The 22,754-nt window shown below is 47.2% G+C and overlaps 1 protein-coding gene across 1 annotated transcript in view; it reads right to left on the minus strand.

The window, feature by feature from the left end:
• Positions 1-5,617: 5,617 nt before the first annotated feature.
• Positions 5,618-22,754, minus strand: part of LOC144142518 (nose resistant to fluoxetine protein 6-like) — a 95,650-nt gene continuing 78,513 nt past the window's right edge. The window contains exons 13-16 of the mRNA XM_077674096.1: positions 22,268-22,388; positions 17,289-17,478; positions 8,465-8,607; positions 5,618-6,084 (exon numbers count right to left, since the gene is read on the minus strand). Coding sequence (XP_077530222.1) covers positions 5,896-6,084; positions 8,465-8,607; positions 17,289-17,478; positions 22,268-22,388 — 643 coding nt within the window. The 3' untranslated portion in view covers positions 5,618-5,895. The remainder of the gene's footprint in view (positions 6,085-8,464; positions 8,608-17,288; positions 17,479-22,267; positions 22,389-22,754) is intronic.

The raw sequence follows: 22,754 nt of genomic DNA on the forward strand, positions 1-22,754 counted from the left end.
ACACCAAACCCATTCGCGATAAGATGACAAGGCGCGGGCGCGCAGTTTAGATTGAACAGCAAAGCCGGCGATGCTACTTGGTTTTATTTATTTTTTAATGAGCGAAACGCTTGCAATGGCGGCTGAAGACAACGCATGTACAGTCGGGGACTTAATTTTGCAGACCACGCGAGCGCGTGGCAAAAGCCACCGATGCGCGCTCTGGAGGCCCAGCGCCTGTTGTCGAGACCGGCGCGGCGCGCATGCGCGTCCTGTTTTACTCGCAGGCACGCCGATTTTCTCGCTTACTGCAGCGGTGCTGCAATGGTCACTCAAGCACCGCATAGCGACGCCTTTGTAGCATTCCTTTCTTCGCGATGGCACATTTGGGGCCTAACGTGACGATTGCGACGCTTTCGCGCAAGGGCTCTTCGCGTCCTGATAAACACTTCCGCGGAATGTTTTCTTTGTTTGATTTGCGCTTTATCGTGTATAGACGATGAGACTAGCGGCTTGCGAACGGCGTCCCCGAATGAAGCGCGTACGAAGCACAGTCTCACGGTACCGCGCTACCGACGACTAAATGCCAGCTGTATGAATAGCCAACATTTATTCACCTTGTTTATTTTGTAATTTGTCCACTGAACCTATATTTCAGCTCGCTCTCTGCTGCCCATGAAGTAGGTGATTCAAGTTTGATAAAAGAAATTATTTCAGTGTTTTTGCTGCCTACTTCATTACTTAAAGATGATAGAAATGCGTACCCATATAAATTGTGTGTTCGTTCTGCGCGTCGGCATTATTCAAAACGACACCTCGGGTTCCCATCGAGAAACGCCATAACATTATTCACTACTTTTCGCCGTGATATTAATCACCACTTAGGGCCTTTCGAATGCTTTTGTCACTAATGAATGGGTGTTCAACCACTGAAAAACAATCAGCTCCTTTTTCGTTGTTGACCTTGTCCTTCCGCTCCGCTGGGCATCTGCAAGGTGGCCCTTTTCTGATGGCGGCAAAAAGCGAAAAGGTTCAAGAGTATTCGGGGTTTCGGTGCATGTTACACGTCCCCAGATCAGCAAATTTAACCTCATAATCAATCAATGCATGCCGACCTTGAAGAATCGCTCCGGCCTTGGAGCAATTCATCCCCGTAGGCATGAATCCCTCCCCTAACAGCACCTCTGGCCTATTAGTAAGCAGGCAAATGTCCCTTTGAAAAACGGATTCTCAAAAGTAGCGAATAATTTCACGCCATTCAATGGGAAACCGAGGTGCCATTTTTAAGAGTGCGACGGGTAGAGCGAACAGACAATTTATATTGGTGAACATTTCTATCATTTTTAAGTAATGAAATAGGCAGCAAAAACACCGAAATAATTTCTTTTATTAAACTTACAAATCGCTACTTTATGGGCAGCGGAGAGCGAGCTGAAATATATGTTCAGTGGACAAATTACAAAATAAACAACGGGAATAAAGGTTCGCTATTCATACAGCTGGCATTTAGTTGTCGGTAGAGCGGTACCGTGAGACTGTGCTTCGTACGCGCTTCATTCGGGGACGCCGTTCGCAAGCCGCTAGTCTCATCGTCTATACACGATAAAGCACAAAACAAACAAAATAAAACATTCCGCGCAAGTGTTTATCAGGACGCGAGGAGCACTTGCGCGAAAGCGTCGCAATCGTCACGTTAGGCCCCAAATGTGCCATCGCGAAGAAATGAATGTTACAAAGGCGTCGCTATGCGGTGCTTGACTGACCATTGCAGCACCGCTGCAGTAAGCGAGAAAATCGGCGTGCCTGCGAGTAAAACAGGACGCGCATGCGCGCCGCGCCGGTCTCGACAACAGGCGCTGGGCCTCCAGAGCGCGCATCGGTGGCTTTTGCCACGCGCTCGCGTGGTCTGCAAAATTAAGTCCCCGACTGTACTTCGGTTTGGCCTTCCTTTGCTTCATGTGAAAATCGACTCGCATTGAACACCGCGGAGTTACGTCAGATTTTTCGGAGCTCTGAAGCAACGTTTGGCAGTAGTTTCGCCGCAAATATACGTTTTGGAGCAAGACGGGGGAGGAAAAAATGCTTAGGGCGCAGCACCTCCACGCCATCAATCGATGTGGTAGTATGTACGCCATGAAAGGCAAGAAGCGCGTACAGTTGAGCTTGCCTTCTTTGTGAGCAGGTGCGTCGTGATGACATTGGATGGATTGCGGAGAGTCACCGGAGGAAACGTCCAATGAAGTCGCAAACCATCCTCGACTTGGGGCCCAAACCTAGACTCATACCTGCTGCACGAAACAACAAAAAATACCTTGATAAGTATACTGAATCGACGTTCCAGCAGTTACTAAGGCAATCATCAAAAAGCGGCAATGCCACCACAAATTGATTTTGCGAGCAAGTGTGTGCGTGCCAAAGACACGTGTACTTCTACTAAAACTTTGCGTACCTGCACAGCTGGGATATATTTGCACATTAGTTTCCACTCCAAGACGAGTGACATGTCTCATTAACTTCACGTTACATGCGCGAATATTTTGAAAACAGAAGAGTGCAATCAGTCGGCTTTTAAGGAATTCACTATAACTTGTACAAAGCTAATTTGCTCACCTGTCGTCTTTGGAGAAGGCGAGAAACTTGGTCGAACTGTACCGCCCTGTGTTGCTGCACCACAGAGCTGCGCAGGAGTGGTAACACTCCTTCCTCCGCTGCCCCATATTTAGAATACATTCGAATGTATTTTATAATGCAGCGAAACTTTCCGCCCGTGGAAGCGTTTAGGCAACCCGCGCAACCCTTCGCACGCCGGCTCGCTCACGCACGAACCGAACTGGCCCGCCGTGCGCGCCGAGAGAAAGAAAAAAAATATTGGCGCCGGTGAGCTGTTGCGCATGCGTGAGGAGGCGCGGAAGCGTTGATGGTGTGGAAAGAAAGAAACATTGAGGGAAAGAGAAGGGCCACGCCGCAGCACCGTGCCGCTAGGAGCGCCACAATTTCGGAAACCGAAACTAGCCAAAGTCGCCGACCAGTGACTGAAGCACGAGCGACCGCTAACGGCTTTATATTTGCAGCGCGCGCAGTAGAGGGAGATCGGTACGGGGGGGAGAGCGCGCATGCGCAAGCAGCGCGCGCTCTTCTACGCCCCACCGCGCTGCTATCACGCACCTGTTGCGCCGAGACACGCCCGGACTGGAGGAGCGGCGAGCACGCACTTTCATATGAAAGTGCGCGCCCGCCGCTCCTCCAGCCAGGCCGTGGCCGAGACCGCGACGGAGCGTTCCGGGGGTGACGAGCGAACGGGCTGACTACGACGCATGCGCGCACCTGCTGCGGACGCGGAGCTGTGGACGCCGTCCGACGCAGGAAGAGGCGAGGCTAAGAAATGCTCTGCATTTAAAAGTAAATGTGAAAGAACAGAACCTTGAGGAGTGCCTCTATCGCCTAGGGTGATGGGATCAGATTTGACATCGCCTGCTTTTAGTATCGCCTGTCTGTGGGTGACAAAATCGGCCATATTCGTGTAAGTACGCAAGCACGAGCCTGTTTCATTGATACGGAAGAGGATGACGTCCTGCCTTACATTTCGGGGTAGCATCGCTTCATACATCGCATCGGTTGTTTTCCCATCATGCCGCAAGAACTTTAGAGTATCCACAACTTCAGCCACAAATCGCAATGTCGGGTCGTCTTTCAGCTTGTGGTAGAATGTCTCGTCGGCTAGCTGTCGCTCTCCCTCGTTTAGATAATCATTCGTGTTACTGATAACTACAGCCCCGCCTTTGCCTGCAGGTTTAATTACGATGGCAGTATCTTCACTCAGGCTCTTCACTGCTTCACGCTCTTTCTTGGCAAGGTTGCCGCAAATGGGCAACGGTTTCTCTCATTCTGATTATGTCTTTTTTCATGGCCGAAGTGGATGGTTCCAAGAGCTTATCCCGTTGCCCGTTTGGTATTTCCGCTGCAGAGAGCTTCCCACTTGAGATGTTCAAAACTTTAGAACGGGGGGATTTCCGCTTTGCGGGAGAGGGCTGTTCATTTGGTACGTTCCGCCCGTTAGAGCGAGCACTGAGGGCTGTTTTTTGAGTCTGATACAGTCTCCAGTACCCCTCGGCCCTGAACCATGGAAACCACCGTCGGGGCTCCGGCGTTCCAGAGAATTGAAATTTTGTCTCATTCGCATTTTTATTGCCTTTTGGTTCTCCGCAATTTACCGTTTTTTATCTTCATATCTTTCCAGTTTAGAGTGTTTCGGATTAGAGAGAACTGCTTGCTGGCGTTTTACCTGCTCATTTGATTTACGCTCCTCGGCCTTCCGACTGCTGTGCCCCATAACCAATTTCGTCATGCTCGAGGACGCGCCATTTAAAATCTTTTCCCACTGCTTCTTCTCGGTGTCACCAAACGTAGATCTTGACAGCGATAACTGGAGCCGGAGAACCTTAGGTACTGAATTATACTTTACGTGGAAATTTAATGGGAGGCATGTGAGGTAAACCACTCTTTTTCACCGACAGTTTTACGTAGTGATAGGAATGATCTGGACCATTTGTGCAGATCATTCATATCACTGAAAATATCAATACACTTTGTATCACCGCCAGCAGCTATAGTTTGCTATAGTCCCACTTTTAAAACCGAGAATTTGACTTGTCTATAACGTTACCTCACCGCACTAGCTTTAGAACAGCTGGTACCAGCAATTGTGTTTCATTATGTGCAGAAGAAAATGCAATGCGGTTGTAGCCTCTAGAGTGCAACCTTTAAGGAGACCCTGCAATACTTTTTTTCAACTTTTTCGATAACTTAAATGCTTGCAGAACGTAGCCAGCCAACACACCCAGTACTTACTCAGACTAAAGGGTCGTAAAGTACCCCAATTAAAAATCACTACTCTATTCCCATCAGATAACTTGGAAACTCTCTCAAAAGATTTTTCTCTCTTTCCCTGTCTTGACGTTCTTCGACCGCTCGTATGTGGCGGCTGTTGTCCGTTTTTCCTTCAGTTGCAGCAATGAACGCTTTTCGATAGCAACTTTAAAAATAAAGCCACAAAAGCAAAGCATAAACGGAAGGCGTATCTGTTGCGACGATCAAATCACGCAGTGCCGCTCCGTGCTGGTGATAACAATAGCTTTCGCAACTGTTTCAGACGCGAAGGAAAGATTGAAAGCGCTTATCAGAAGTGTTGTAGAGTCCCTTTAGTGTTCGTGGCGCCAGCTAATACCGCACTTGGTTGTTACCGTCCTGTTTGTGAATGGATATCTGTGAGTTAACCTTAGTGAAGATTTGTTAAGAGAACAAACATTTCATCGCTTTGAAAAGGCAAATTTAAACGGGACATTTCTAAGAAATAAATACGCGTCTTTACAGTAATTAGATATTTCATCTCAAACAAATTTCGTAGGTCCTCGACAAGCCTATGCTATACCAGGTACTTCTCGGTGCTCACAACACCTTGACAGCAGTAGTTTTGGCACTTGGGCTCGATGGCAGGCTTCTAATTGAAGGCATGAGAATGTTTTTTTTTTTGCTCTCTGCGATCAAAGCACGTGTGTGGTTTCATATTTACAAATTTGGAGCAACATTTATTGAAAATATGTGCCACTGCAGGATTGACAGTGCAACCAAAAATGCGCGTAATTGTTTAATGGCCAACCAAGAAAATATGTAAAGTAGCAACATATTTGCCGGTAATTCACACCAGGGACAATCAGGAACTTGGGAAGTAGGAGTATAAAATTTGGTAATTTATTAAGTACATTTGGGACTGCTTTTCAACAAATAATATCTGGTGATAACACTTCGCCCCATACCAAACCACCTATACGAGGTTAATCAATGGGAACACACATCTTCGGACCGTCATCGAGAGGGGTCAGTCATCTCAGCAGTTTCCCGATTACGCCGACCACAGGCTTAGGCTTCGGTTACCGGCTCGACCGGGACCTTCCCGGTGGCACCCGACGTGCTTTTTGCAGACCGCTGCTTGCGAATGGCGCCTTCGAAGAACAGCTTGCTCAGCTTGGCAGTGGGCGCTTCACAGGCCAGGTAGAGCACGCAAGAGAGCAGCACACTCCACACAATGAGGGCGAAGAGTAGCGTAAACTAAAACAACCACAAAAGAGAATGCACAAGGTTGGCATAATGGACAATACAAACAACAATGAAGAGAAATGCAGACCGAAAAAGGAATTTAGACTTGCAACAGAAACGATCACAATAAAAGAAGTACCCAAATTTCGAAGCATGCGGCGAATCCACTTGGCCGCGCTACCTCCGCTGTCAGACACTCCTATTGTCCAGCTTTACCACAATGCACTCGAGTGAGAAATTCATGCAGCCAAGAATAAAATTAGGTCAAATAGCGATTTTACTCAGAGTTTCAGCCTCCGCAATGGCAGCACGCAATGCAAGCGTAAAGTTGTGCGTTGAGCAGTGCACGGCGCCGACCACATATTTGAGTCAGATGTTATACATGTTGCTGTCATTCCCAGAATTTGCTTTTTTGATAGCACGAATTGCCACTTCAGTGCATTGATGTAAAGATGACCCTTATGTCTGTTTTATAGCAAAGCCAGGTCCCAACTGTCCGCATGAAAATGCAGCACGTTCTAGCTTTAATATGGTGGTCTCGGCAGCTGATTTGTTGGGCTCGGCAGCTGCTCCCACACGCCGCAACGCCTAACCCTGCTACTGTTCGTTCTGCAGGCCCTTTCTGCAACTTCACCGCAGCCACGCCAATCCGGATCAAGTTATCGCCACAACACCGAACCAACCACAGTATTCACCGTACATCTCGGACTGACAACGCCTTCATTTCCACCGAAAGATGGCCCCAACGTCAGCACCCCCTTGGTAATAAAAGCTTTGACGCCGCCGCCACCAACATCGACATCAACGTTGCTGATTGGTGTAAAAGCGCGCGCATCTGCACCGACACTTCGTGGGCTCGGAAGCTGCTCCGAAATGCCGCAACGTCTAACCACGCTACTGGTCGATCTGCAGGTGCGTACATACGAACCCTTATTTGCGAAGAAATCTAGCAATCGGTGCTCATTGCAACTGCCGAGCCCTCAGTTTCTTGCAGCTTTGTTTAGCCAGTGTGTAAATAACATTCGATTGCTTCTGCTACACTCCGGAGACGTGGAAGAAAATCCCGGTGCCACCACACGTAGCGCATTTAATGCTTTAGTTCAACCGAACCTACATTTCAGAAACCTTTAGCTAAGATATAAGCCGGCCAGGATTCAGTCATTTCTGAATTAAAAGCTATGAACAGCCGCTTAGCCTCTACAGAAGACATGCTTAATGATTTAATGGCTCGCATTGCAAAAACAGAGACTGAATGTTTTTCCATTCCAGAAATTCGAACCGACGTTGCAAACTTACTACAGCTAAACATGGATGTAACGAATTTGACAGAAGCTCGCAATTTTTTGTTACGTTTAGGTTTTCGTTCCATGCAGGTTTCGAGTTAATGGTCCAGGAAATTAAGTAGAAATGAAGCCAAAATGCTAGACATAAGAGAAGCTGAACTCGCCTTTGTTTTATTTATTTCAGAGTGAAAAACTGCGTGAGTTGCGCCTACTGCTGTCGCACGAACACTACACGGGCTCCACAGAAGCAAATCCACTTTTCCCCGTATTAACAAACGTAACTTAAGTATCACTTTTGCCTTTTAACACTCTTCGGCTTTTCGTTTTCTAGCAGCAGCACTCGTCACCGACAAACCGATACCACAGACAGAAGTGGATACGCGCGATTACGCGCCAATTGGACGGCCTAGCACCTCAAAACGTAACTCTGGAACCGATATTGCACTTACACGTGGAAACGCACGGTAGTTTGCGGTGCGGGCGAAAAAAAAATCGTGAAGGGTAGTTACTCTTGCTAGCTGGTGTGGTGTCACGCTACCCAAGCAAAATCCAAAAGTGGCGGTTACGTTAGCCGCAGGATGGGGCTAGCCCCTCCATTGATCATCATCATCAACATGACGAATTTCCTGTTTAGGAGATTCCAGACGTTTTAATTGCTGCTGGCTCGTTACTGTAGTTCTAGCATTCGCTAAATTAGTTCATTCCTGCGGTAGATTTTAGTAAAAGTGCAAAAAAAAGGCCGCGTATCTGCTCCTTTTGTTGCAAATGTCGCCGAAAGACAATAGTCGACTGGCGCCCCTGCGAAGTAAAGGCCTCCTTTCTCTTTCCCGCTCACCTCTCATACTCTCCCTCTCTCGTCTGGTTCCTCCCAACATAACACGCTAGAGGTTTGCTCAAGTCAATTTGAATTTACCGCGTTCCACTGCTCCAAGTCGGTATTAAGCGCCGTGAATAAACTGAGGAACCGGCGCCTGTCTGCCTACTAAAACTGCGTTGCCGTTCTTTCGCCTATCGGCAACAGTCCAAGCTTCTAGGAACCATAATGCTCGTCCCATAACACTGCCCATAATTGCCCGCAGGTAGCGCTTGACAGCGAATATCTGTCTCACCTGGTTAAACATGGAGTAGTAGAGACGTTCTCTCGCCGTTGCAAGAAGCACCTCGAGGAAGGGGAGGTGGATGAGGTACACTCCGAAGGACAGCCGGCTCAAAGGTACGAACGGCTCCCAGGACAAGAACTGGCCCACGAAACCTGCACAGTAAGAGCAATAACGGCCGCCATCAGAGACAAAAAAATGTTAAACTTTACTCAAGTTCCGGAGCAGTTAAAAAGAAAAAGCATGTGGACACCTGAGCCCTCATTATAAAGTAGTGATTTCACAACCGTCAGTGTCCAATTGCTAGACATGCAGTGTCAATATTATCATCACCCTTTACCCTTTGCGTCCTTTCTTCTCCTTCGACCCATGCATGCAGTCGCATCGACAAGCATAGACGGCATTTAGCTGAGACCGACGTTGCTGCTCCCCTAATTGATCATAATTTAATAAGCACGCTCAAATACCTCTTATAGGCCGAAGTACATGCTTCAGAAACAGCTAAGTAAAAGGCCACTACGCATTCACTAGTTCCACATATATATTTTTCTTTTGCACATTTATCTTCTGTCATTCGTTACTATACGACCAGGCACGTACCGATCTGGCATCGGCAAGAAAAAGAGGCATTTGCGAGAGCGCACACTGCCGCCCGGCTAATTGATACTTCTGCAATTAATATCCTGAAATTACAAACGGAGGCATCAGTCACGGTCACTCAATGCAACAGATGCCTCAGTACACGCACCAAACACACGTTCCTTAGCTGGAAGCCACAATGAATGCGCTAGGTAAACCTCGAGTCAGGTTTACCTAGCCAGGCTGTGGTGGTCTTGGAAACGGCACGTTCCGTTTTCAAGTCGTTGCAGGACGGGCACTTCCGGTGCGATGCGTAACTTTAGATCAATATGGTTATAGCCGTCCCCCTCCACACGACAAACTGACATAAATCGTTTTAAAGCTCACATATCTACAAAAACAATGCCTAAAGTTGATCTAAATGAGCATTTTTTTAAAGGAAAGCTTTTCATGCCTCACTGATGGCGTCTTTCGTTGCGCAAAACAGTGTACTGGAAAGCCAAGTTTACACTTGGCTTTCATAGCCACATCAAGCCCCTAAGAAAAAAAAATCCCTTCCCGTGGTCGGAATCAAACCTGGGTCCCTCGCGTTATGAAGGCGACGTTTATGAGACTGCGTCAATCCGACACGGTCGAAACAGTTTGGATTTTGGAATTTGACTTTGATTCAGATTGCATGGGAGACATCTTTCTCTTAAAAACGGGGCTTCGGTTTTCTCATACAAAAATCCTGGAAATAAAAAAAAAGCCGGCATTGCTCTTGTTTGAAGCCAGGATGGAAGCTTTGTAATCTGCGACAATACCGGCTAGATAATAGAGGCCGAACTGCGAGCTAGTTTTAACAGTTCATCCAAAAAGATTGCGGCGGTGTTTGAAGTTAGCCGCTAGGCGGTGCCAGGTTCAACAGGAGGTACCGCCGTGCCTGTGCTGACTTGGAAACGAAATGTCGCCTTGAACGAAATGTCGCCATTTCTCTCCCTACATTGCAATATCTTTCCAACCCCTTGCGTATGTCACCGCGATACTGCTAACAAGGACATATTTGGCGTTTTGTAGCTGCAAAACAACCAAGATAGTGCACCATATTTGTGATATAGGGGATAGAGAGCAAGGTTGGCTTTAATTTGTGAGTTTGAAAAAAGTGAAAATGGACGTTTTTTTTTAATTGGCGTTCAGAATATTCTAAAATGCGTTACCTAGCTGCAATAGGGTGCTTTCATTGAAATTTAACCGTCTTCACCACATAAATTAAAATTATCACGACGATTGAACAAGAAAACAAGAATAATACTGAATAATTTGAACGGATGCAGAGGAAAAAGTCCCCAGGTTCGGGCAATTTTAAAAAAAATTTTCCAATTCGGGACTATATATTTCAAAAACATTCGCTCTGCACGCCAAACGCGAATACGTTAAATAATTTGAAAGTATGCAGCGTCTTCCCATAAAATGAACTCGGGTGATGGCCGCAGGAGTTTTTTGTTTTACTGGATAGAAGTTTCAAATTTTCCGCGAGGTGCTGAATGTGCTAGTGACCCGAGCCAACTTTGGTAATTTTTTTGAGGAATGAGTTTTTTTTTCCACAGAATAAATTTAAATATGCATTCCCCTGTGCACAAGGAGCTATATACAAACATTTTGTCAAAAATTAAAGATGTCGACCGCACACGCCTGTTTTTTTTTTTATTGCATATTGAACAAACAGTCACATCAGTGTCTACGATGCTGGTTTAAAACATATCAGTGTCGGTTTAAAACCCACTCACCGAACTTCGGTGGGCGAAAACTATCATAAACATCGAAAGAAGACAATTCCTCCAAAATGGGTAACCACGTAAGCTCCGGGCACTGCATAGTAATTACTTCCTTCAGCATACTGACATTCTGAGCAAAGTACTTGCTGACAGTCTTCGCCTCAGCATCAGAGTGGCGCACCGCCATACGACTCAGTCAGATGGCATGTAGGCCTCATCTCTCGGGAAAACACCCTTTCGCAAAAGGTCCCTGGGCCGCGCGCAAGGGAACGATCACTCGCGGTGTAGTTGTTCCGTAGTCTGCATTGCAGGCATGAAGATGGAGCGAATGTTGGGCCCACTAGCAAGCTTTACGGTGCGCAGAGCCGAGAGCTGACGTGGGGCCATAATGCATGGGTTATGAACATCGGAATACCCAGACCGTAAGCGTAGAGAATGGAAGCAAGAAGTCCAGAATGAAGATGGATTAGCACCTTACCAATGTGATAGGATGAATTTAAGATGCATATACACTATTTAAAAGCCGCAAGGAATAGTTTCATGCTAATATATACTATATCGAAATCTGGCGCCAGTGTCTAGGGCAGCCGTGCTTCAAGGGGAGGCAGTCGTGGACAGCCGTGAAGCTTTTCTATTTTACCTGCAGGCGCGGTTCACCAGCAAGCTTAACAGTTGATGGTGGCGGCAGAAACCATGATATGGTTTTTAAGAGTATACAAAGTTTTCATAAGCATGCAATTATAGCTAATGAAAACCAGCTGCGCCAAAAATTATTTCAAGCTTTATGCAACTTCAACAGGAGAGAAAAAAACGAGGTCTCCTGCGCAATTTTTTTTTGTTGTGATTGCCAACCACCAATGTCCAATTAAACGCTGCTCAGTGCTTTTTCTAGGTTTTCGGCGCGAATAACTGGAGCTAACGTGGGTAACGCCATCGGCAAGCCACGCTAAGCTTAAGAAGGAGTTTTTTTTCCTACACGCAATCGCCGACGCCGGGTGCCGGCTATTTTGCCGAAAGGGAGACCTATGCTTTCATAATAAATATAATGCTCCTGTTCTTCCCTCTGTCGTCACGTGCTACACGAAGGCTTGCTGCAGTCCAAGTAAGAATGGAACGCTCTCAGCAGCTATTCAGGTTCCCATGACGGCGTGCGAGTGCAGCGAAAAATTTCCCTGTATTATATATTGCTATAGAACTCTATGCTTTATACCTCAGCGAAGATACTGTAGCAACGCGGAAGCAGATCGGTGATATGATACCCTCGATATGAGGTCCGCCACTTCCTGCACGCACCGAACGCCATCCACTGGTTCACATCGAGCACACCTCCTATTGTTTTGAGTAACTGATAAAATGACCCGGCGGTTCGGACTCACTAGCCTAATGGTAGAATTTCGGGCTTCGACCCGAATGACCTAGATCGTACATACATCAGCAATGTCTATTTTGTTGCAAGACCTGTGATTTGTTAACAGGCGTGCTATTGCAGAAGGCTCAAGTTTGAGCGAAACTCGGGCAGGGCGCTTATGTGGCGATAATAACAAGCTCACGGTAATATTTTGGGGCAGGGAAAAACAGTTTAAAAATGCGATTCATGCTATTTGCTGATTATTGTTATTGAGGTGACGTAATCGTTCCAGGCCAGCACGCTCCAAGCATGCGCGATTAGGCCGTGCCGCATCTTTCATTGCGTTCTCTCGCTCCACTGCTGCACCAGTGGCTACTGAGGGAAGCAAATCCTACTACTTTATTTTATTGTACTTTTAATTTATGAATCTGTACATCAGTACAAAGTTCATTTTATTTTTTATTCAGGCGTTTTATATGAGCTTTTTGTAGAAAATTTTTCATCCTAAGAAGCAGTTTCCACCGTCGTTGGCAGACAGTGCAATCACGTGACTACGGCCGAATGAAAAAAAAGCGGGTGATGGAAGCGTGCCACATTGAAAAGAGTTGCTGCTCGTATTACGTTATCCCAACCCTCCGCTTTTCGACACAAAATTTCCTCGGGGTAATCCAGTCTGCTTACGTTATTTTAGGGCGAAAGCCTGGCGATACGGATTAGCAACTTATTTTCTGATATATTGTACTTTCGCCTTTTTCCTCGCTTCCGCTTCTTTGTCTTTTGTCACGGATTACTTCGAACTGCTTCTTTACTGCTATTACGCGTTGGCGTCAGTTTCTTCTCTTTCATTTTTCGTCTTAGTGTGCAAGCAGACTGGAACACGTCACAGCCTCCCTGGAATCGGGGTTCTGCGAGGGTGGTGTGCACCTGTGCTACTCTCGTGACATCACGTTCAGGCTTCACCCTGCACGCACTATTCTACAACTGTTACTTTTCAAATTCACAGTGTTATGAATTCTGCGAACCGGGCACGTTAGGTCCTCAAAGTTCCCCATTGCGGGCTAATCCCCCAAGTGGCCATCTGCTACGAACAAAGGAATAGCAACAAGGACAACAACTTTTCTGGTTTGTTTATTTTATTTCATTTTGCTCTTTACCGCTCTCGTTCGACGAAGCTGTCCACGGTTGTTTTTTTATACAGAGAGTTCAATTCCCTCCCAACCCATGCTTCCTTGGCGCCCTTTCTACTACCGCTTACACTCCCTCTGGCGTCACACGGTTACTTTAAATCTTAGCTCTCCCCTTTACTCGCTTTCCATGCTCTGCTTCCTGCCACACGACGGTGACGCTGCACAAAACCCGTTGAAATGGGTAGAGATCGTCTCTGACAATAGACACGTGCCGTTGATTGTATTGTAGCGAGGATAACGAACAGATGCAACAGGCCATCAGGCTATCGGGGTACGCGCCGTGCCAGCATCAACCATGCTGAAGAGGAAGGTATGGTTATGTTCAATCCAGACGCAGGGAACTTGCGCCAAAGACGTGTCAGAGGAAGATGAACCCCAGAGGGTCCATGCGCGAGAAACGAGCTGGGTTATCTCAACGCTCGTACCTGCGTTCCATCGGCCTCACCCCTCTGAATAAACCACCTCAACCGGCTATCGGTGCGTCGACTGTCTCCTTGACAGTATATGTAATACGGATAAGGCTATGTTCAGACTACCGATGTAACAGCCATATCGTGCGCTATGGACGTAAAAAAACGGTGTTTCATCGGTTGGCTGAGACGTCAAATGACGTCATTCTTTACAGATATTATAACAGGTGCGGCAACAGTCTGAACCCGGCCTAAGCTATCCTGGCAGTTACGTTTTAGATGCGACGCACCTCTTTAACTCGTCTTGTCCCGCGCGGCGTAGTCCGCATCCTCGGCGCGGCAGCTGTGCGCTCCGCCGCTCTCACCGCAGCGCCATCTGTGCGTCAGCGCGGTCAGCTCACTCCCGTCGCCGTGCCAGCTGTGCGTTAGCGCGCAGCTTGCGCTCGGTTAACACATGCGCATGCGCTACTATGCGCTGCTCTCTCTTATTCCGCTGCATATAAACGCGGGAAGTGCTCCGCTCCGCTCAGTCGTTCCGCCGCCGGCGCTCCGATGTCATCGTCCGATGATTTGAATAACGCAACGGCAACCCCCGATGCGTCGCATCTACCCCATGGTTCCCCTCGCGGGAAGATGGTGTAAATTTTAACAAGAAATGCGTGTCATGCAACCCCTAGAGGGAAACTGCCTGCCGCGCTGTTGAATAACAAAACGCTCGCTCATGCAACGCCTCGTTCGGAACGGTTTTCCAAGTAGACGATAACTAAAGCGCACGCTCCGGCTGCAGACGGATAGTCGCGCGGTAGGAACCTTCGAAAGCCGTGTCCTCCAAACCACATAAAAGAAAGGCGAGGTCTGAGAAACACGTCTCCACTGACTACATTGCGCACACACCTGCTGACGGTCCACTGATGTCGGTCGATGGTGCGGTCGCCACCAACGCTTCTGTAGGAGCTGCCGGTCGCGTAAAATCGAATCGCACACAACACATGCTCCTCGACGGTCATGTAGCGAAAGCCGGCTTTAAGTCGTCCCAAAGTGGGTCTATCACCACAAGCCATGCACAGCACTCTTCGAGAGATAAAAACGAGCTCGAAATTCCTCCTTCGTTTAAAAGACCTATCGCGGTAGAAATACGCCTGCTACGACGACCACAAAGATAAACCACCACGCAGCAGTGGCCACCACAGGCGTCCCGAGTTCAACTCGGCCGTGAAAAACTATGCCCGAGTTTATTCCGAGTTTTAATGTCAGTCAAACACACCCAGCCCATTTGTGGGCAAAGCATAACAACCGAAGCCACACCCACCATGGCGTCCACTTTGTGTTGGCTTAGCGTCGTAGCCACGAAGTCGTCATTTGATGCCCGCTAGCAGCGAGAAGAACTTAGCATAAAACAAAAATGAAGTCCCTAGGCCACCGTCAGCCAATGGTGCCACAGTCGCGGGGGTGTTCTGTCTGAATTGGAGTTCACTATTGTCCGAGCAGATAGGACAGGTCAAGACGACACGATTTTCCAACGGGGGCCTCCTTCATACACCGTGAAAACACAGTCGATGACGAATGACACAACTTCAATGTCTCAAACGCACTCACCAATGCTCAAACACGCTCTTGAAAGGGGACGATTTGTGATAAGCGCCTGCCGTGCACACTCAACCGAGCCGTAAACAAAAGCCATATTTGATGGTTGGGAGTAGGGCGTGTACCGTTCGCTACAGTGGACCCCTTTGATGAATTGGTTTGTGCTTGCGCAGAACTGCACTGTGTCTACAATCATGCCACGTAGCAAACAAACATAATTCAGTGGAAAAAAATTGCCCCCACCTCCCCGAAGGGAATCGTGAGGAAGTGCGAATGCATTTCTTGCGCCGAGAGTACACGGCGTAGTAATTCTGCCATCGCCTTGAGAGGCGCAGTACCGGCGAGGGGGAGCTGTCAGGCGAGGGGAGAGGCGCGCGCCGAGGGTGAGTGCAAACCTAACGGGGGGAGAGGCGCGCCAGCTGCAGAGCATGTGACGTCACGGCGCGAGGAGAGGGGGAGCAGACGCAAAGGCGCCAGCGTGCGGTCACGTGGGAGTGTGACGTCACGGCGCGAGGAGCGGTGCGGGAGCCGGCGCGGGCGCGCGCAGCCACGGCGCGGGAGGCGGAGCGCGCGCGGGTCACGTGGGGTGTGACGTCGCTGCGCCGTTGCTACAGACGCTCCTCTCCGCTCCTCGCGCCGTTGCTAGGGGAGAGGAGGAGGAGCAATGCGGACGGCGGAAGGTTCGGGGTCGCTTATAAAGTGCATCGCACTTAAAACAGAACACCAAGAAAAACGGACAGCCCCGCGCCTGGCGTGGCCAACAGCCAGGCTTGGGATTTCAAAGTAACAGTTGGGTTATCTAGTTTCTGCAAGGGAATGAGTATTGCAATCGATTTCAGATGGTGCTGCATGCGGAAGATAGCACAAGCCGCACTTTATCAACGTAGGCGGGCCCAATACAGAGCGGTGAATATGCCAAGCATACTGCGAGCGATTCCGGTGGTTTCTCTCGAGGTGTATCGAATGATCCACTATCACTACTTTCACAACCCAAGCAGATGGAAACTCGGGAGTAGGTCTAACTCGGGCCTTCTGGAATAGCGCTCCATTAAAATGTTCTCTTTGTCAAATTCTGCGTATTATTTTTGTAAATAAGGTAAGTTCATTATTTTTAGGTAGCAGGATGGGTCGTACCTGCCGTGCCTGATTTGTACGTATCTCGGGAGAGAATACCGTGTTTGGCACGTTCCCTGGCAACCCGATCAAAAACCGTTTTTGTTTTTTTATCTAAGATACAGCAACGTGCAGAGGTACTGCACATTTTCTAGTTCTTTGTTGCAAGTCCGCGTATATGCATTCGTAATCTGCACCAAACATCGGCCTAGAGCAATAAAGTATCGCAATCTCGAAAATCCTGAATTGGCTTTCTTGGTAACATGATACATGTTCCCTTGAATAAGAAACGCATTATTCTGTAGTTAGGCTATCAATATTTTGTTAACCGGGCCATTACCACTAAAGCATGCATGCAAATTTTGGTCAAACGTAACAGTGCTGTCGTGTAATCTATGAGTTTGGAGTACGTCTCTGCAATGCCTTTTTGTCCTTTAGTTGTTATACCACGTTGGTGAGCAGGATCCGAACCTGCTACATCATGGATAGAAAGAAACATATGTACTTGAAGACGCGTAGAGTGCAGCTCGGAATCACCTTATTACATCCCCCCTTCCGGCTGTAAACATGGCGGAGAAGCGAACCCCTGCATGGTTCACATGCATGGGATTGTTATTAGGTTTTATGTCATCCCGCTTTGTGGAAACAGGGTGAAAAAAGAGGTCCTTTAGGAGTAAATACAACATTACGCCACCACCGCTTTTATAACCTCACTAAAACCTTAGTAGGCTCAATTCTTTGCGGTCAATGCTGCCCAATCCAGAGGTCAATGTCACAGAAATGCTCGCGTATTCAGTAGAACAGTGTCTACTCAAGGTTTCCAGTGCAATAAAATGGCAAGAAACGTGCGTGGGCACTCACCGCCGCGACCCGAGCCGCATGCCAGTGTTATCAGGGACAGGAACAAGGACCATAGGATGCGGTCGAAGAAGGCCGTGAACAGCTTGCCCAACTCGGTAGTGGGCGTCGGGTTTCGGTACCAGGCCAGTTTTTGGAGCACGGCACATAGACCGCAGCACGCTGCTATGCACCAACCTATAGCTTGAAGGGCCTGAAATGTGCATGGAAAGAGATTTGCTGCCTCCGTTTTAAGGCTGGTTAGTTGCCTCAGAACTCAAGTGATAGCTAGGGAAACAGATAATATTTAATCTCTCGTTAACTCGAAGTCGTAAAATCCGCTGAAAATTTCGAGATAAGCCGAGTTTTGAGTTAAGCGAAATGCCGGAAATTTGCGGCTAGGTTACTGAATTAGTTGCTAAGGCTGGTAACAAGAGTTCCACTGCACAGATGAGCTTTCGTAATAAAGGCAAAAATGTTTTAAGGAAAAACGAATTCTTAATATTGAGGAAGAAGAACTGCGTTATGCTCGCCTGTTTCGCGCTCCCATCTGTCCCAGAAACGTGTCCTCGAGCTGCTCAATGCACCGCATCAATTGCTGGTCGCCACAGCTACATTCAACCTTGTTGCAAAGAAGGCGGAGCATCTCGGTTTTTTCTGCCGTTGTAGGCACTTCTTGAGCCTCCTCTTCGTCCCCACGATCAGCTGCATCGTCCACAGCACTCTCAACGACGTAGACGTCGGACAGCATTCCGGTAACGGGAACGATCGGTCTCGTACAGCGTAAATTTGCCGTTCACGACCGTGTTGGCCGCGTAGTGGGAGTCAAGCGATAGAACGGAGACCTTATCATCTGCATGTAGCGGACTTTGCCTTGTCTCCTGTCCGTCTACTTTTCAAGCTATCTGTGGTACTCCGGAAAAACGTATCGAGATTAAGGGGGGCAAGTACATGGCGCCATTGGGAGGTAAATGCTCGACGAAAAAAAAATTCGACTTGACCGATATTTCGAGATATCCGAGTTCGAGTTAACCAGGGATTACTTATATATACAGTGGGTCCGAACTATCATGCCCCAAGATGACAAAAAAAGAGTAATGGCGTTAGTCGAAGAAAACCTAATGCATAATGTTTCCAGAACAGTGTAGGTGCGGCCAGTAATTTTTTTTTATTATTGAGATTTAATTAGGTAACTGTAATTATTTATCTAACTCTAGAAGCGCTGTGTCGACCATTAATGTGTCAATGAGGCACTTGTAGCTACCCACGAGGGAAACCTGTAGCTGCGGCCTTTTCATCGACTTACTGATTGCGTACTCATTTTTTCTGACTGCCAAAGAAACCCAGCGAAATATGGAAAATGCCGTGTAACGCAAGAGGCCGACAAAGAGGGCTTTATACAGGCAAAGGAGTGAGGATACAGAGCAGCCCCAGAAATTTCGGCCGAGCATAAAAAGAATGCGCACAAAATACAGAAGCCTCTCATTCAGTTGCCGAGTATGCCGGGCCCATGGCGTCGAGCAGTCAAATGTGACACGAAGGAACTTGTGGGACTTGGCTTAAGGTATTGCAGAACCTTCTGCGGTGAGGGTATAACGTGAAACATCACCCTGTGTGAACGATATTGCAGCACACTTTTCCCAGGAAAAAAATAAGGCAGCTCACACTACCTTGTATGACTTGAAGGTAGCAAAGCTGTACGCAACCTTCACGACCATCACGAAGGTTGAAGTTCACGAGTGCAGCGGATTTGCTTCTTTTTTTGCTGTTGCAATGACATATACTTCATCATTGTGGCTATAAGTGTGAGCTTCTTTCATTTTTTAGGAAGTGATAATCATTGGACATCACCTTGGAGGGGCGTACGCTATTACGTGTCTTTCCCTTCCCGAGTAAGTGTTCCCACTATTACGGGGAACGCTGGATAATTTCTTGTTCCGACCAAGTGTTGCCACGATTACGGCGAACGCTGAGTTTTTTTTTTTTTTTTTGGGGGGGGGGGGGCAATCTTGGCCAATCTTTTAAGCGGGTATGCTTGGCTTGACAAACTTGCAAACTTGGGCAGAGGACCCTGAGCGGTCGCCGCGAGGTAGGAACACACGAGCGCTCGGCATTTTCTTGTTTATTTAACTGCTGACCGGTGGCCTCAATCTTGGTGAGTCTTCCTAAGTGGGTATGCTTGGCTTGATAAACGTGTGCAGGGGACGTTGGGCACTCGTCGCGAGGCATGCGCACACGAGCGGTAGGCATTTTCTTTGTTTTGTGATGTGCCGGGTGGACGCCGCGAGGCCCGCGCTCACCTGCGCGCGCTCGGCCATTTCTTCGTATTTTTAACTGCCGACACGAAAAATCACGATTTGCGAAACTGCATCGCTGTTAAAAAAGCGCTCAAAATGCCCTACTGCCTCACAATTGAAGTGTGCTGTTGTTATTGTTAATTATTTCGAACTAAGAGGGCGTCCCCTTGCGTTTCGAATAAACCAGCTTTTAGTTTATGTAGGGGGAAAAGCAAAAGCCCTAACTCAAAAATTATTCTTGCCCCAGCTAAGCTGCATGACAGTAATGAATTAATGAATTCTCCATCGAGATAACAATTTATTCTTCAAAAGGAATCTCAAAAACTTGCGGCTGAGTTCCGATTTTTTCGAACATGCTTGAGCCATTGTAGTGTTGTACATTTCTCTACTCCAAACCGTTCGGGGGAACCCAAAAGCCTTCTGTGTACACGCAAAGGGGCCGTAAGATAAATCATAGAATGCAAGCGCTCCCTGTGCCATTCGGAGGACTGGTGGCTTGCTCAATATTAGTACCATTGCACAAGATGTAATTCGATATGCGATGTAGTACCATTTGGAAATAAAGCGTTTACTGCGCTTCGAGCCATTATTGCTCTCAATGGGTTAGTGCTCACTACACAGTGGCTTATGTAACAAGTTTTAAACGCCATTTCTTCGAAAATTCTTTCAAATATTTTGCAATGCTACCACCCTTCCCCCTAATATCGAAGATTTGATTTAAAAAACACTTTCGAGTAACACACCTGTCGGCTTGCTTTTTTGCCACAGGTGATTGAAATTGATTCCCGGCCCTCATCTATGGCACACTTCTTAGCACAAATTTAGTTTCGTCGTGCTAAACCCCTTAATTTTTATGTATTGCTGGCGATTCAGACTGATTGTATGTCGCTTTGCGCTTACGGATTGTCGGCGTTTTCTAATTCCAGGGGCATATGGAACGCATTCGATACGTTCACTATTGCACAGCTAGACCTCTGGAGCCATAGTAACTAGGGCGAAGAGTTTTTAGCGCGGATTCCAGAGGCCCTGGATTCGATTTCCACCCAGTCACAAACTTTCCATATTTTGTAACAAAATTGGTTTCTAACTTTTATTATCGGCGTGGTCCGCCATTTTGGGAGCCGTTTTGCTCCTACAGACCCCAAACGGCCGCTCTTCTGCTTTCGTATTAAAAAACAGCTTTGTGACAATGCGAAGACGTAAGAAACACTCTAGGCCAACTTGTTTTGAATTTACTTATGTTTTTGTAATTTACGAGACAAATCCTCCGCAGCTACTTCGAAGCAACCTTGCGATCTCACGGACAGTGGCACAATGGCTTATCCACTCACACACGTGCAGCTGTTTGTTAAAACATGTCTTGTGAGCAGCAAGAACTTTTGGGCTACAGACCATTATGTTGGAAAAACTATTTTTAAGCAACTTCTTTTATCTCCGCATCTCTACGACATCCCTAGCGGAGAGTTTATCAAATGTATGGTTCAGTCCGACGAGCTTGGGTATTAGGCGTCTCCGTCAAACACTTCGGGTTCCTTACCTCTGTATTCGTCGCATGCACCGAACAGCCTGTGCGCGAAACGCACTCCGATATGTTGAAGGATGGTCGCGTTGCCGTAATTTCCAACACATTACGTCTCGTGATTAGCAGTCCATGCTAATGGTACAGCGGTAGCCGAGAAGGTTTTCGGGTGATTGGGCATTATGTAATGATTTCTCTGTTAGCGAATTTTGCGCAACATCATCGCCGTATAGCAACTTCACTGTAATCCACATTCCTTCGGTGAATAGGTTTCGCGCAATCACGAAAACACGTCTTACCGTCCCAATGCAATAAATAGAGAACGGAAATGTTGTGTGCTTCCCTTCGCAATTGGTTGGGGTCATATGCCGCTTGAAATTCGGTGAGGGGCAAAAATAATGTCCGTATTAATTAAGTGCAGTCGCGAATAAATGAGTAACATATGTTGCTTGGCTCGGCTAAGCGATCATATATGCGATTGACTATTCATACCTCGTACAAACCATGCATAATGCATCTTTTTTTTATTTTTGTCCCTAAAAGCCGTTACTTGCCCCAACTATTTTATCCACACTCGCCGCGTGATACAACCTTCAAGTTTAAATGACACGATACGCTCACTAGACTAGAAGCTGGCTGAATTACCGGCATACTTATAGGCGAAGTGCTGTCGGAGGGGAGACACAATGTAAGTGAATGAACAGAACGTGCGGTTATATACTTGCCGAAGTCAATAACGAAATTTTTAATATTGGTCGCGAGGTACACCATTATCTGGCGTCGCTGAAGTGTTTGTTTCGCGGAACTGTGGGGATTCCGTTCCCCACTGTTTTGATCTAGTTCCTGTTCTCGTTTGCCCATGTGACATTATGTTTGGCGTCATTGCTGCTCAATGAAAAAGTACGGTAAAATCAATCAAGTCATCGCGCGAAATATGCCTGGAATTTTTGGTATGTAACAGCGATGAATAAGTACGCGACAGTCTGATATCGCCAGGAAGAACAAACGCGCTTGAACACAGCCAACTGAACGGACCGCCCATCGAATGAACGACGGCAAGCATTTATGAGTTTGACGAGAAGTTCCCCGATTGTAAAATTATCTAGTTAAACCAGGAAGCAAATATGCATTTATAAAATACTACAAGCGTCATTTTGTCTTCACCAAAACATGCTGGACGTGCTTACCTTGGAAGGTTTCAGCTTGTTGAAGTCTTCAGATAAGTAAAAAACAATGCAGCCCGAGCAATAGCAGACTAGATGGTAGAACGGCCGGACGTAATGGTAGTTCACCATTTCAAGGCCTACCCTGCGCGTGTATTTAAAAAAAATCGTATGCCACAAGCAACATTGATCAGTACAGGACATTTTTTATCACTGTAACGTTTCACGACAGGCAGTATTTTCGTGTTGTTTGAGGCGTGATCGTCAGAGTGGGCAAAAATTTTGTTGCACAAGCAGGAACAATCAACTCGCCGCCTTGGTTACCACATTGGGAGTGCCCAAGGAACAAAATTTGTTATTTCCTTAAATCTGCTGTCTTAGTTTTCATCATCCCCAATATTGGCATCGGGATTTATTGTTTTTCCTGGTTTTCTATTATACGCGGCATGGCCACGAAATCTGCACACGTTTCAGGTGAAGGGCGTCTAAATGTACTGGTCCTAGAAACGAC

The sequence above is a fragment of the Haemaphysalis longicornis genome, unplaced genomic scaffold, assembly GCF_048455015.1.
Source record: "Haemaphysalis longicornis isolate Haplotype H1 unplaced genomic scaffold, Haemaphysalis longicornis Haplotype H1 scaffold_1, whole genome shotgun sequence".
NCBI classification, from domain to species: Eukaryota; Metazoa; Arthropoda; class Arachnida; order Ixodida; family Ixodidae; genus Haemaphysalis; species Haemaphysalis longicornis.